The 16,503-nt window shown below is 35.2% G+C and overlaps 2 protein-coding genes across 3 annotated transcripts; both read right to left on the bottom strand.

Moving 5' to 3' along the window:
- Nucleotides 1-642: 642 nt before the first annotated feature.
- LOC131627180 (RNA polymerase II C-terminal domain phosphatase-like 4) lies at nt 643-6,696 on the bottom strand. 2 transcript variants are annotated; one of them, XM_058898018.1, is made up of 9 exons: nt 6,412-6,696; nt 5,975-6,127; nt 4,089-4,168; nt 3,730-3,854; nt 2,860-3,040; nt 1,955-2,244; nt 1,405-1,590; nt 1,274-1,312; nt 643-1,149 (listed from the first exon to the last, which is right to left on the bottom strand). In XM_058898018.1, exons 2-9 carry the CDS (start codon nt 6,115-6,117, stop codon nt 847-849), a joined length of 1,347 nt encoding a protein of 448 aa, XP_058754001.1. In that variant the 5' UTR covers nt 6,118-6,127; nt 6,412-6,696; the 3' UTR covers nt 643-846. The 2 variants fall into 2 exon arrangements, with proteins under 2 accessions (XP_058754001.1, XP_058754009.1); XM_058898026.1 differs by having other exon boundaries at nt 4,089-4,165; nt 6,412-6,695.
- A 4,217-nt stretch (nt 6,697-10,913) lies between these two features.
- Nucleotides 10,914-11,946, bottom strand: LOC131600122 (uncharacterized). Its single transcript, XM_058872346.1, has 2 exons — nt 11,687-11,946; nt 10,914-11,421 (listed from the first exon to the last, which is right to left on the bottom strand). Exons 1-2 carry the CDS (start codon nt 11,810-11,812, stop codon nt 11,203-11,205), a joined length of 345 nt encoding a protein of 114 aa, XP_058728329.1. The 5' UTR covers nt 11,813-11,946; the 3' UTR covers nt 10,914-11,202.
- Between the last annotated feature and the right edge of the window lie 4,557 nt (nt 11,947-16,503).

Raw genomic sequence — 16,503 nt, 5'->3', positions numbered from 1 at the left:
CAACTTAGATGACTTATAGAAGGTTGGGGTAGATCCCCTCAATGCTCTATCGTCATAAATTCAATCATTGTTTATATTATCAATGTTATATGGTGTGCTAGGAATGAATCCAGATTCAAGAACAAATCCTCATCAAACTAGTAAGGGTACTGGGTCATTGGTTTATTGGTTGAACCACATCACCAAATCGAATTAAATTGGATAATTCGGTCGAATAAACTAGTCTCTATTGCAATACTATATTTTTTTAAATCGGTCGAACCGGATGACTCAGTCTCTAAAAAAATATCACAACACCTACAAAATTTTAAAATTTCAAAATATCATAATTTTATATGTTTATTCTTTACATTCAAATTCTAAATATAATGATCACTCACAACAAAATAATACAAAATAAACAAATATTCTAAATAATAAAAAATAAACAATAATATACATAATGAAATAAATGAGACAGATTCGGGGTGGATACTAATGTCCTCATTACCCCATTTGTCCCCATATTTTGTAATCGGAGAAAATCCAAACCCAGTCAACGCGGATTTTCCCCGTCAACTTCGGGACGGGTTTAGATGGATACATGCGGGTATAGGTTTTGTTGCGATGCCCAAATGCAACATAAAAATGGAAACCAATAAATACTGTACAAGTTATAATTGCATTAGCATTGTAACGTTCCATGTTCTGTTGTTTCATATACTAAAAAATTATCATAAAAGACTAAACTTCAACACAAAAGAAAGATAACATGAGAATGCAAAAAGTTCTCATTTTGCTTCAACCAAAAAAGTAAGTTAGAGAAGTTTTTGATTCATCACCAATAGATAGATCAGTACTACTATACTACGAGTTGTTAGTGGTCTTTTTTAGACCAAAGTTCTCCTCCGGTTGTTTTTGCCAGAAGTAATTTGCAGCCTCTATCCATCGGGGATGAACTAAAAACTTCTTTTCTCTAACTGCCCATCGGGACTTTTCAGTTCCAGCATCAGTGGCAACCACATGTGTCACTGTGGGATCAAGTTCTGTCAAGCATGTAGCACCCAGTTGCTGTGCGAGTCTTTTGAGAGTTGGCAATGCACCATGATTAATACGACTGAAAACGATCACACATTCGCTTAAGATTTCACCTCGGACTGATGACAAAACCTAGAAAAATCGAAAAGATTGCAAGAACCACATTGTTAGAATCTCAAACTAGGAGGACTGATTAGCTAAATATTTCCATTTCAAAATGCTAAAACTATAAAAGACATATCAACAAGATAACTACCTCCCTCACATCTCGGTCAACAAGATCTCCTTGAAGTTTCTGCAATAATTTCATACCACACAACTTTAGCAACATATCTAAAATAACCGACTTTTTACGAAGTCATGAGACGATAATAAGAAGGGACTCACATCAAAGAATGTGCTATGGATTTGCTTGAGCACTCCAAGGATTTTTGCAAGTGCTCCATCTATTTCATTTTCATCGCTCTTCGTTTCAGCAAGAGATTTGCAATTGAAACCAAATTGTTTACAACTTGAAGAGAAAAAATGGTATCTTTCCATAAGTATCAGATTGGTTTTATGCTTCGTCCATACCTGTATACGTTACATTGTATTAAATGAAATTGCATCTCATTTAAAGGAGATTATTTTAGCTCACAAATGACAAACCATAATAACATTTGAAACATTAAACGGATTATCTAGAGGACATTTCTAACTATGAATTCGCTATAGAGAATAAACTTTACAAGAAATAATTAATAATCGGGTAAACCAACACATATTTGGGAAGGGCCAAGCAGCAGCATCTTCGGACACGGCAAGCATTTAAGCATGTATTCGTGTGTGTGTGTGTGTGTGTGTGTGTGTGGACTTCCACATAAAATAATTATGATCAATTAAATATTTAAAATTAAGTAATTCAGCAAAACAAATCAGAAACTAGAAGTGACCTTACATGTTCGGTATCATCAAGAATTAAGACAGCATTTTCTTGCCCCAAAACAATATCAAGATCCTTTTGATGCTTTTTAGTCCCATCATCTCGAGAAATAACTTTAGCATTGAAGTATTCTCCTCGAGGATCAAGGAGCTTGGCCATCTCCAATGCATAGGGCCTATCACCCATGGTGTAGATGTACATCTCAAACAATTCACTTGCTTCTTTAAGAAATGTACGGACAAAGGGCCTTAACTTGGTCATCATTTTCATATGACTCAATTCGAATAGGCTGCCCTTGGAGATGTCTATTGTTTCAAAATATAAAGTAGTAAAAAATGTCAGAATAGAGAATACACACATGATCAGATGAAGTATATGAGTTGGAAAGACCCTAATTTTCCCAAAATGCAAGAATTTGGGTTATCATATCAATATATTTAAAAAATAATCATCAATATATGGTTTTTATGCATAGTTCTATGTGATGATGAGCAGCATGGTACTTGTAATTGCATAATGACACAGTGATATCTTTATCTTTTAGCAATCAAAGAAACTTGAGCAAATGCTTATTTGACAAAATTTTCATAATAGAGTTATAGACAAAATACATGAAGCCTGTGGCAAGCATTTAAAGAGCATTCAACAAACACCACTCTATGATATATAGAAATACTCGTTAGTTCCCCTAACACACACACTTTTACTACGATATCTTCATATACTGACAAAGCAAGAAAGGGGTATAAAGCCAACAGTTTCATTTATGCTGAATACACGTATCATGTCTTATAATAAGATAAAATTATAATTGGTATGTAAAAAAAGCAATGAAGATGAAGAAATGCATTAAGCAAAACTTCTAATACAAAATTATGATGTCAATTGGCAAAATAAAAAGCACATAGGTCGGCATATACCTTCAAGAGAATCTGTCTCGTTAAGTAAATGTGACTCTTCTTTGCTCATGTCACTGAGGGTAGTGGTATTTAGCAGTGTGTGATCTAGGTCAAGAACCAAGTAAAGTTTTTTACTATTTAAAAATTTCTTCATGTCTGTATTACGCAATCTAGAAATTTCTTCATCATGAAGTCTCAGTCCCTGCATATACAAACTTTTCCATCATATTTAGGAAATTATTGCACGCAAAACTACATAAAATAAGTAGGTTATGCTTACAAGCTACCACCACCAGTTCAATCGTTATGCTAACTGAATCGTGAGAATAAAGATAAGATGTACTCCCTCCGTTCCATAATGAGTGACCCAGCACACCATTTCACACAGATTAAGAAAAGTATAAAAAAGTAAGAGAGATAATATTGTTTTTACCATAGTACCCTTATCATGTATTGGGAATAGTGAGCTTTTTAATAATTAGAGGGTAGAATTGGAAAAAATGTATTGGAAATTGAAATGGGTCATTTATTTTGGGACATCATTTTATTCCAAATAGGTCACTCATTGTGGGACGGAGAGAGTATATATTAAACAATGCAGGATATCCCAAATGATCAGAGAGTCATCAGATAATCAAACTCTGGTAGTGCATAAAAACCATTCATATGTACAATTCTATGCGAGGGCCCTAGCACAATAGAAGCCAAAATATCCCAATGAGTGCTGAGATAGGCTTGTCAGTTGCCCTACAGTCTACACTTGTTTGTTATGATTGATAACAACCACTTGACTGTTCTAACACTCATTCGAAAATAACAACATAGGGTAGCAAAAACTATCCAAAATAAATTATTAATTCCAGAAAAATGATCATCAGAAACAATGTATACCTTGTGTATGTACCCAAATGTCACACCAGATTCCTCATCCAACTTTTGCCCACAACATATACACATGTTACCAAATGAGCCAGGATGTGTACAAACATCTACCTTCACAGATGACTCTGCAACAACTGAGAGAGACACAAGGTGTTACAGCATTTTCAGAACAAAATGATATGTTCTGAGATTCAAAAATTTGAAATCATATTTTCACAAAGAGAAGAGATTGTGTACAATCTGAGCTTTTACGAATAAGTTTAAATAAGGTCAGGTTTCAATCAAGTAGCCTATAAAAAAGATAGTCCAAAGAGTACAAAACTGGTTCTGAAGAAAATGAAACAAACAACTAAAACAATAAAAATTACCTAATTCATGTTTCATGATTCCTACTGAAGTAGACCCCTCAGTTTCTTCAGAGCTTTCAAACTTACGTCTTTTAGTTCTGCTTTAATTTGTAAATTGAAGTGTAAGCACGGCAAAATTTGATTAAAAACAACATGAAACAAGAAAGAAGAAAAATTGCATAATTATGTGACACAAAAATTAGGAACCAAATAACCCATCTCTCCTATAGCTTTAAATTTAATTGATTCACAATTCAACAAAAACAACAATAGTAAAAGCCTTTTTCCCAATATATTGGAGTCAGCTACATGGACCAAGTGATACAACAAAATTCTAAGATGGACGACCATGTCTAAAAATAGGTCATTTGAGTCTTAGATGGACTATGGAACGCTGTCCCTCCTACTATTTTCTTTAGTATCCCTTTACCTTTTAACTATTTCATTCTACTACAAAAATGTCACTTATCGATACTTCTACAGCACATATCCCCAAACTACTTAAGATGATACTCTATTCTCTTTTATTCAATAGAAATGAGCACAACTTTCTCTTCAAAGATTTTATTCCTGGTCCTATCTACAATTATCAGTTATCCACCATAACATTCGTATCTCTAGTCTCTACCAAAGTGAACTCTTAATCCCCCAAAATTTAGTTTCACACAACACATTTCCACACACCAAAGAAAATAGTTTCATACAACAGTGTCAATACTTTAAGAACACTTCCAATTGAATAGTTTATAAGAAAGGCATAACTGGTAGTAGTATTCATTACGTAATATAGCCAATGAGTGAAAGGATACTGATCCCATATTCAGGTCATCATTTCAGCATGCCTTTGTCTATAGTATAAGAAATTCCCTAAATGTAATTAAAACTTAAAACATTGCACAATTTTGTGACTTTTTGGAAACAAAATCACTCCTAAAACAAAAAACCTGTCAATTTTTTATAATACAACAACCAAGCCTTATCCCACAAAGCTCAAGTACAAGGATTAAACCATGCTATAATTTTCTATCAAGAACCATGTTTCTATCTAACTCATGAATCTCGAAGTCTTTTTTAATAGTTTCTCTTTTAGTTTTCCTAGGTCTTCCTCTACCTCTAGTTGTTTGACTATCCTCCATCTAATCTACTCTACACAACTACATAACCCATATGTCCTCTCACAGCATGCTCAAACCACCTAAGCCTATTTTCCACCATCTTCTCTACTATGGGTGTTATCCCAACACTCTCTAATGTTTGTCATTTTTATAATGACCAATGAAAACAGAAATAACTTAAAAACAGGTACTACGCAGCTAGTGAGACTCTTACTAAACTATAATGAAAGTACAAACCACCATAACACCCTACAACAACAATCAAAGCTTATCCTATCAACGCAATAATGTTCTATCCAGTGTTGTTAAATAGCCAGTATAGTGGGACTATACCACTAGTGTAACGGAAATTGGAAAAATTATTATTGTTAGGCAATATGCTATTCAGTACAAAATGTCGTCAAATAGCTGCCATGGCCTTATGGCATAGCAGAATTTTAACAATCAGCTATACGCAATTGACAACACACATTCAATCATACATAATATTTGTATCCACATCACAAGTCACAACACCCCACAACAACAATCAACTTTTTTGTACTGAACAAGGTCAGCTACATTGATCAATCAAAGACGATTACATTTGATCAATAACCAAAATTTCAGATTAATCCATTTGAATAAGCAACATAGTACTCTGTATCTAAACAATGTTTGATCCTCTAACAAATCATGACCTGACTTATGATTATGCCATACTTAACAAATTTCAAATTTGTAAAATCACACATGGGAACAACTAAACTAATACCATGATCCATGTAAAATGAAATGGATAGTAAAGAGCACCTGACATCCTCAAACTCGTCTTCGCTTTCAGCTTCTTCATCTGAGGATGAGTTGGATGAATTTGCATCTAGTGTTTGGTCAAGGTATGCGGCGAAGTCATCACTACTAGAAGAATGTACAGGAGAATCTGCCACAACACTCATTTGTATCACACTGTCATCCAACAAAACCAAATTAGAAATCAACATCCATAAATGAATACACTACACAAAGTGGAAAACAAAACAAACGATAGCAACTAGAAACCGTCTTTCAAATTCAAAAGCCCCTTCAAAAAAATCACCATATTACTTATAAAATCGACCATTAATATTACAACAAAATGGAGAATTTCATGTCATGAACAAAAATTAAACGCATAACTTGAAAATTTGAAGTCTAACAAAAATGAAAAATTGAAGTCACACAATAAAGCAATGGGAGATGAGAGGACGAACGAGTAGACAGGGAGATGAGAGAAGGTTGTGAGTCGCGTGTTAAACCGTGCGCTGTAGGAAGTGACGGTGGCAGACTGAGACCTCCGCCGTCGCCGTGTGTGGTGGTGGTATGATGGAAGAGAAAACGAAGAGACGCGGAAAGAAACCGAATTTGAAAGAAAGAATGATCGAGGGTCGTGTGAAAGGTGGTTAGGGATTTGGGTAGGGTAAGAATGTAATTTTCTGACTTAACCGAGGCTACTTTAGTAGTTTCACTTAAATTTTTTTAAGTTATAATCAATTCAAATAAAACGATAGTTCTTAAAATTATAATTGGTTCGTACATTTATTTATAAGCATGCTCTCCATTATTTATTTTGAAGCTATACGATGTGGGACTAAATAAAATAGAGAATATCTCAACACATTCGTTGATATTCTTAGCACCAGGAAAAATTATGTAGACACACATTCAGAAGTATTTTTTTTTAAATAAAATTTAGTTTTTTTTAGGTACATATACGGAAGCATTAAAAATATAATGAATATTGAGAAAATTTAAATTAATTCAGTTCAGTGAATCTTCAGTAGATGTATATACAGAACGTGTTAAAAACATAATGTTTCGTAGATGTACCTACGAAACCTTATGTTATATTTTCAAATCAACTACATTTCACTCCTAAACTCCAATAATTTTAATAAAAATGGAACATCAAATTATAGTACATCAAAATAGTACAATTTAAAGGTAATGGAATATAGTACACCAAAAGAATACATAGTATAAATCATCCAAATAGTGTCAAATACATAATCAAAATAAAGTACATAAATGTAATCATAATACAGACATCAATAAAATCATGGGCATCACTACTATGTATGTCGGACAACATCCTCTTCCTCTCCTCTGCCTCTGGTCCCGCCTCTGCGTCCACCACGTCGTACTCTGTCTCTACTGTTAAGTGTCTCACTTGTCCTGACACGATGTCGACAATACAAAAATGTCCCATCTACCACCTGAATGATCTCATCCAATATACGCCTGTGATCACACCCCTCAGGAAAGAAACCATCGGCAATGCCCGTCCGCGCCAAGTCAACTATCTAACGACAACGAGGAAAAACATCGTCAGTGTGGTCCAATTGAGACTGATGAGTCTGTAAGATCTCCTCATGGGCTGGTCTGGGTGGTGATTCTGCTGCAGCGGGGATCATGTATGGGTGTGACACCGTGAAGTACCAAGTGATGTAGCCGTCAGCACAGCCCCAGTCTCTATCTTATCTGGTCGCTCGAGCCTCGTCAAGAACCATGTGATGCTCAAAGTCTGCAAAAACCACATCTATTTGTCGACGGGTCATCAGCATATAAGGTGATACAGAAGGGTGGCGAGGTATCATCTGACAGTAGCCGAATTGCCGCATGACACGCTCTGGAAGATAATGAACACTGATGGTCGAATTGGCAGCCAACCATCCAGAATATAGGGCAACGTCATCCCACGAAACCGTCTCACGGTGAGCATCATAACAGTCGTATCGGATGTCCTCTGCAGCCATGCGGTCAAGAGAATGTCCGTAAGGATTCGACACCTGGTACCCTCTGAGAGGGATGAAGGCACTAGCACACGACATGACATCAGATTAGTCAGGCACCTCTCCCCAACCAATGATCATGGGGAAGTGATGTAATATATCCAACCCTGGAAATAAAACACGAGGATCAAACATTATCACAAATATATAATGAACAACTTTGAGAAAAAGTAGAATGATATAAGACTGTTACCACTAAGAGGGAACAACTGCCGGCCACAGTCATTGTCTTCCACAAGCATCCCTCTCCGAGTCTATGGTAGTTGTACGCCAGTGTAGTCGCTCCCTAGTTGTACTCATGGATACGTGTGGTATCTGATTAGTACCTCAAGTAAACGACATCTATGTACGAGGAGCTCGTGTCCACAAACAGCTGAGTGTACCTAACAAAAACAGAAAGTAACATCTCAGCACCCGCTGTCTGTGGGCCTCACGCGCCATCATTAGTTGTCCTCGTAAAAAGTTGACGCCCGTGTTAAAAGCATATCACCTGCAAAACAAGGTTCCACATTCTTTCCCTTTTTATGATGACCACACATCTCTCATTAGAGATGGAAAAAATAGCACATATATGTTTGTAGTAATTAAATCCCCCCTGAGTTGGATAGAAAATATATTATACTTCCCCTGATAGTATATGTCTCCCCCTAAGTCAAAATCAAAAAACGAGTAAAAATGCATTGCGAAAAATAAATATGCAAACACGGGCAATTAAGTCATATAGAGAAGGAAAACATCACTTATATTATTGCTAAGAATTCAAATTACTAAAGGAAGAACATTGTCTTTTGAAGATAAAATACTTAGAATTCAACGTACAAGAAAGGAAATTACTGAATTGAAATTTTCGGAAAGCAAGAAATAACAAGAAATTTAAAACACATAGGTGAGACTGTTATATGCCATAAGTATCATCATTCTCTTGAAATCATTTTCTTCATCTACTCCATGTCTTTTGATATCCTTTGGAAAATTTCTCAAACTTGTTTTTTATCTATGTCTTTTGTTTATTTTGTGTCTTCTTCTTCATTACTTCAGTCATCCCTTAGTTCTTCATATTTTATATTGATCTTCATGTCTTTGAGACTGGTATAGTTAATCTTATTGTTAGGTGAGATTCATTTCTCCCTTAGAGTTTCAATGTTGAAGGTTATGAAGATTCTTCGATATGGCTAGCTTGGAGAAGAGATTTGCTCATAAGTTTTGCTCGTAAGGGACATGCTCCATTTTAAAAGAAGCAAAATGGGAGGAAAGGTTACGTACCTTCTGTAGATATTTTATTAGTTGTGGCTTTGTAGCTTGGAACCTCCCATAGACTTGATTGGCGATCACTTGGGAGTCATTTTTGGCCTCCTGTCTAGAGGCTCTCATCTCTAAGGCGAGGATCATTAAAGGTCAAGTTATAGATTCTAGAAGGCGTCCCATATTAGATCGTCAACGAAGCTTCCTTGATTTATCAAAACGCGCCTGATATTCTAGTTGTCATGTTACACAGTGATGATCAAGGGATCATCATCGTGATGGTTGATGCGAAGAATGTCCTCCTCAAAGAATATGATGTTAATCTGCGTTTTCCATTGAGATCTTCTAGGGAAGCCATGGGATGTCACATTTTCTAAAAACACCTGCCTTGCATATTTCCTTTGGGAGGATTTAGAGTTACCTCAACCAACGAAACCTCAAACGATGGTTTTTGTGTTGTTAGTTAGGGTTTTGTCGACCATTTTTGGAGAGAAAATGAGGGAGTTAAAGTAGGAGTGTAGCCCAAGTTAGTTTTACTGGGGTACCATAGTGGGCGTCATTATACTGGTCAAAAAGTACAGGTGTGAGTGTTCCTCCTACAAGAGCAAGAGGACTCAGAGGCTTTAATAGGTATATTACATTGTATGCTTATTAGGACTTGCCCACGACGGCGAGAAGCCCTGTATGGTAGTGTTTTACGAAAGTTTATGGGTCATGCTCACGTGAGGTGAGAGGTCCTGTTGATGGACGATGTGCTTAGGTATAATCCTCGAGGGGAGTGATCATATGAGTTATGATCTTGCTAAGTGTTATGATTTTTAGGGTGTAAAATGATTTCCCTCTCACTTGTAAGGGTGAGGTATTTATCGTGCCTCTTAGGGCCTAGGGTTCTCTTGGGAAGGATCACCCCCCCACTTAGTCAATGATGAACCGTTGTATCCCTATTTCATATGAAGTCATGGGTCAGTTATTGACCCTGACATCTCTCTGCCCCAATAACGTTTTCTCCCACGTTTCCCAAGACAAGGCGATAGAAAGATCTTAGGCAAGGCGATATCTCCCCTCGAAAGACATGTTATCGTTGTCTCTCCTGGGGATTCCTCTAGCCATTGCCCTAGGAGAGTCCCCATATGAATATAACACTATAATATGATATTTTCATATTATTTGATAAGTGTATAATTTAATTTAAATTGAATATGGTAGGACAACTATAATACATCATCAACTACATCAATACATCTTTAAAACAATGACAAAAATTAGTTTTTGGTGTGAATACAAAAATGCATCTTTAAATTATGTCTGGTGTGAATATGGAGATGCATTATTGAATTAATTTATGTCGAAATGAGTCTGTTTTAATTAAGAATGCATGAGGTGCGTATATGATGAATCCAAAAATGTATCTTTGAACTAAATTTTAGTAAAAGTATAAAATGAGAGTCACTTAAATGTGTTTTAATTTGATGTAAAAATAATGTATTCAAAATTTATTTCGAATATTTTTGAATTTTCATAAGATATTTTTTTACCACTTTTAAGATGGGATAAACAATTTCTTTTTTAGTAGAAAAGTCTGCAAGACACTATTATAGCACAACAATACAATTTTATAAATAAAAAAGAGACAACAAGAAAATAAAATAAAAACGAGGTAAATTGTTTAAATATCATAATAATTGTAGAAATTATAAATAATATATCACAAAAAGAGAAAACAAATTGGAATGGAAGAATATCTAAAACAACAATCAACTTATCAAACTAGATAACAACTTCCCCACACAGTGAAGGGTTACCCTTGCTATAGGACTAATTAATACTAATACATATAGTAACCTATATATATATAATAAACCCTTGAAATTAATCCATGCTTATAGTTGGCATAGTAACAAATTAATAATCAGTAGAAATTTCAGTTTTGCAGAAGAAGGATCTAATCATCCATTATTTATTGAGTTGAAATTATTTTGAAGAAACTGTTTTTGTTGTATCTTGAGACTGCTTTTGATATTTTGCATATGAAGAAGAAGATCTTCCTCTCCTTTGTTTCCTCCTTGGCTGTGTTGTTGACTGTGGGATGAACACACCCGTCCCTTTGCTTTCTTGTCTTCTCAAAACCATCTGCTCGTACATGATATTAGACTGTGGAGGAGGAGGATGATAGATTGCTCCAGAGAAAGACTGAAAATTTGTTTAAAAATATTCATTAAGATCATAATCATCATCAACTTAATAAAAATGATTTTATAAAATTGTACAATTAAATCTAATTTATTTATATAAAATCGGCTTGTAAAAAATTGTCCACATTCATAATATCATATTTTATCTGATGCAAGACTCTTAACAGAATTGATGAAAATATAATCTGACCTATTTGATCTCGAATTAATTGAGTGAATCATGTAAATGTGAAAATCTCTATCAAAAGAGATTAGTGAAAAACCTGAAGAGATTGTTGATGACAAGAAGTGGGAGTATCTTCTTCATTTTCATCCATAATTAATAAAGAAATTTGCTTGCTTAGGTCTGCAAAAAATAGATCATCATCGAGCTCCACAGCAACCTCCATATATCAATCTATAATCTTACTATAGGCTCTACAATTTTCTCTACTTTGTGATGAAACCAAGTATTGTATACTTATAGTTTCATGCTAATCTCTTTTTTCTCATATATTAAATATTACTTTTCTTATGTTGTCCCAAAGATATACTAATATATATATATATAGCTTTGATATGATAACAAGAAGAATTATATGGTAAGTTGAAATGTGTGGAGTGGGCATGCATGTGAGTTGATGGGGTCATATGGTCAGAGTAGGACCCACAAAGAAGAATCATGTTGTTGTGAATCTATGATATTTAATATTATTATGATTATCTAGTTGAGTAAAATAAGAGATGAGGACAGCAAGGAACAACTATTTCCTGATATCTAATCCAAGATAGATTCAATCTTGAGAATATACAATACATGGTTGTGGATTGTTCATGAGTTATGAATCATCATATTCATAACCATGGCCCTTGCATTGGTGATAATTAATTATTGTCTCAATGTTCTTATCTGTTTTTGTATCCTCTAGCGGTTAAGATTAAACCAGCATGCAACTAGTGGATATTCATGTTGTACAACTTGTTATGGGACCCCCCAAATATAATAGTTATCAAAAAGTATTTGGTGCTACTAGTACTTCCTTTTTAGAGTAATATACTATAATATATATAGTTCAAGAACAACAATCATTCTTTTCAATTAATGGTGTAGAAAAGAAGAAATAAATAAGAAAAGGGAGAGAAAAAAATTAGTGAGAGATGTGATTGTGATGTGATGAAAATTGACACCTAAGAATCTAGCTTAACATGATAATATCTTTAATAATTTTATGTACAACAAAAAATTTATATAGAACATACCATGAATATGATCCCATGTCTTTTTTTTATTCTTTTAATTTTAACTTTAATTTAAGTTATTGCATTTGAAATTTTGCATTTCTTTATATCCAATCAAATTACTTACTAACTTTTGAATTTAACACATATTTATATATAAATAAAGGGATGTCGTTTTGTCTTCTTTTCTTTTAATTTTTTATTTTATATAATTATTATATTTTATTTATTTTCACATAAGAATTTATTGAGAATCACACCTTTTATTATTCTACCACTTTAACACTCATCAAAGTTTTCATCTGTATTCCTAATCATCCCAAAGCATGGTTGTTTGGAGAGCCTAATCTCCAAATCTTAAAGATACTAGAGGTAGCAGTGATCCTAACGCCATGGCATAGATGTGCACCGTCATGGACGAGTTGCGCCGTCAAAACAAAACTTTATAGGGCAATATTCTTTAACATTCAACAGTGTCGGCATGAGGTTATCCTAGAGGAGACAAATGAGTTGAATCCCGAACCACTCACAGACGAGATATGGGAAGCACCTATCTTCGAAGATTTCAAGCCTTTTTCCTTGGCGAAGTTTGTTGGATGTAGTGACCCTTACGAGCATATTTCCTCCATCAACATACAGATGGTCACAATCGAATCATATGATTCTCTAAAATGCAAGCTTTTGTTTGGGGATGCAGCCCTACGATGGTACTTGGGCCTACCACAACCTTTCATCTCCATCTACCACGATCTGGTGAAGAAACTCGTGCACCAATTCACAACAAGTTAACATATAAAGATGTCCACCACCTACATGTTTAACATTTGACAAGGCTCCTTAGAGTCATTAAGGGAATACCTCGCTTGTTTCAATAATACACTATAAAAGCCTTCCATCCAAACTAAAAAATGTTTCTGGGAGCATTTCAGAATGGTCTCAAAGCGGTGCATTTTAACGAGTCCTTCGCCCAAGTGGCCAACGTCTTCGTTAGCATAGATGGTCACAAGGACAGAGTGTTATATAAAATGCAAGTAGAGTAACACCGATAAGAAGGTCTGACGTGAAAGAGCGTGTTTCTAACGACGAAAGCTCACGACACTTGCGGAAGAACAACTATGTGTCGTCCATTAGGGACAAACGATGTTTAAGCAGGGGGAGGTCGTGGAGAGCTTCATGCACCTTAACACTCTTCGTGGGAAGATATGGCGAGTGGTTCTCCACTTGAATGATATATCTACACCTCTAGATCCTAAAGTGGATGTTTTAGGACCTGAGCTTGGAAGATGGTGTAAATTCCACAAGGTCAAAGAACACCACACACAAGATTGCTACCAGCTTAAAAAACAGATTGAACACTTGATCCAGGAGGGTCACCTCAAGAAATATGTCAAAAGTGGCTCCTCCTAAAGGTCAGGCAGGGTCAGCTTTCCCGACCCCAACAATGCTGGAAGCCCTAGGCCCTGAAAGGGTAAGAAGTTACGCAAAGAAGATGGTAACAAGACTTTGCACCATATCCTCAATACTATTGCATGGGGATTTGGTAGTGGTGGAGAGAATGGTTATGCTCGATGAAGATATGCTCGCTAGATATTAACCATATAGAGGACCTGCCCACATATATGAAGAAAGTCGAGCCGAAGGAACCACAGGTCGAGATCACTTTAAAAAAGGATGGAGCAGGTCTACTTCCCTACAATGACGATCCCATGATCATCACTATGGGATGTATTGATTGGGAAATCATGAGAGTGTTGGTATATCAAGAAAATTTTACAAATATCCTCTATTGGGATGCATTTAAGAGGCTTCGCCTTGACCCATATGACCTAAAAACTTTCAAGGGGTCTTTGGTTGGGTTTTTTTAGGAGCAAGTTGTTGAAAGTATTTGTGGGTAAATATTTTCGGTAATATATCGTATCCACAGGGATTGGTTAATATCACTGCCGTTCTATAGTTGTTTATTTTGAGTTAAGAAATTTGGTTTGGTTTGTTTTATACTAATAATAATATCAAAAGCAAATAATAAAATAAAAGCAAGTAAAGGACTTTGTGTTAACAATTAAAGAAAGATGTTGAGTCTTTAGGGTTCATCAACCTAATCCTATACAATTATCAATTAATTCTCAATAGAACAATCCTTTGAATCATTATCTTCACTTATCCTCAAATAAGATTCCATGTCTGCAAATCAAATTAGATAACTTTTACCGGTATGAGATTCGATCTCTCCAAATCACAATAACGATAATAGTAATTAAGAACGATAATTATGAAAACCCAATTACAATTCCATCTCTGCAAATTGCAATTGAATCAATATAGTAACCTAGGGCAAAAGTTAAATCCTTTCTTTCGATCAAAGATTCAACAATGATGTAAATTAAAAGCAAGGTTTCTTATTGATAATAAATTCAAACAATTGTTCACAGGAATTAATCAATGGTAATGTACATTCATAGGTTAACTACTACCTTAGACTCAACAAGAGGGATTTAGCTCTCCATAGACATGAAGAACATACAAGAATCAATGGAGGAATTCATCTTCATCAATAGAATGTCTTCGATTGGTAAAGAATCCACCTTCAATTGTTGTTCTCAGCTTCAGAATCAGATAGCTCTCCTAATTTCGCTCCCACAAAATATATAACCACTTGGAAAACTAGGGCTTTAAAACAGAACTTTTGGGCTTTTAACGCCGAGGCCGCGGCGCGGCAACGGGCTGGCGCGGCGCGCCCCTCAAACAGAAGTATTTTCGCGGCGCGCCTAGGAACTATCGCGGCGCGCCCTTTGTACTTTCCATCTTTTTCTTCAGCCTTTGAGACTTCCAGCTTTCTTTCCTCCTCATGTTCTTCTTAAGTTCTTATTTAGCTCAAAACCTGCAACAATAACACCCACAAGTGATTCGATTTGCTTTACGCACGAACTAAACTTATTCAGTTCAATTCTTAATAAAAACCTATGGATTCATCACATTTTTGCATTGGTTTAGAGAAGAAATCACTTATATTAACACATGAATTTACCATTAATTTACTCCTAACAAACTCTCCCCAACTTAGAGTTTTGTTTGTCCCTAAACAAAATTACTTACCTCCAGCAAAGTTTACCGACAATCAAGCAACAAGTTTTTCAAAAAGTTTTTCTCAAGTGGTTCAATCCAGTAACTAAGTCAAATACTCCTCTTCTACCTGCAAACTCAGAATATACACATGAAACAAACGTTGAAAGCAAATTACCTCCAGAAGTTCAAAACACTACACAATTGTAATTGAATCAGCACTAATCACTCTCATCAAAAAGTATGATGAATAAAAGAGGGGTTAAACACTCATCCAAACAATTAAATCAACAAAGATCCATATCATACGTTCACCAAATTGCTCGCATCAAGTCTTGTGGAATCTGAGAATCAGAAGGTCTTTCTATGGTTGTAATGTGGTTTAGATTCAAAGAAAAGAAGATAATCAAGGGTTGTTCCTAATATAGGGAAGCATCCAATTCATAACTTATTTCTTTTTCTCTAAAACTCTACTTCCTTTACCTGTCCATCTTTTTTCATTCGTAGCTTGGTTTTTCTTTTTCACTTTTTTTTCAGCAACCGTTATATTCTAACGTTGTTACTTCTCTTTTTTCTCAAGCTACGACTTCTTTTATCTTTCACCGATTACCATAAGTACTTACTCTTCTTTTGAATGTGACTCTCCCCAACTTGGAGATCAACCTGTATTCAGATTATATGAATGCTCCCCTACTTTCTAAAAAGGTCAAAGAGAAAACACATCACCAAATTTTATGGTTGATGGTCCAAAACAAAACTTTTTATTGAGATCAAACTCACCAGGTATTTCCTTGGTGCATAT

This window comes from Vicia villosa, linkage group LG1 (genome assembly GCF_029867415.1).
Source record: "Vicia villosa cultivar HV-30 ecotype Madison, WI linkage group LG1, Vvil1.0, whole genome shotgun sequence".
In the NCBI taxonomy this organism is placed as follows: domain Eukaryota; kingdom Viridiplantae; phylum Streptophyta; class Magnoliopsida; order Fabales; family Fabaceae; genus Vicia; species Vicia villosa.
This window is presented reverse-complemented; position numbering and strand designations above follow the sequence as displayed.

Bases quoted from the DNA above. Each gene is read 5' to 3' on its own strand.
- LOC131627180 (XM_058898018.1), bottom strand. From the start codon at position 6,117: ATGAGTGTTGTGGCAGATTCTCCTGTACATTCTTCTAGTAGTGATGAC. The intron at 3,041-3,729 runs GTATACATTGTT...TTGTATATGCAG, and splicing joins CATTTGGGTACATACACAAG to GGACTGAGACTTCATGATGA. The intron at 2,245-2,859 runs GTATATGCCGAC...TTGAAACAATAG, and splicing joins CGAGACAGATTCTCTTGAAG to ACATCTCCAAGGGCAGCCTA.
- LOC131600122 (XM_058872346.1), bottom strand. From the start codon at position 11,812: ATGGAGGTTGCTGTGGAGCTCGATGATGATCTATTTTTTGCAGACCTA. The intron at 11,422-11,686 runs GTTTTTCACTAA...ACAAATTTTCAG, and splicing joins GTCATCAACAATCTCTTCAG to TCTTTCTCTGGAGCAATCTA.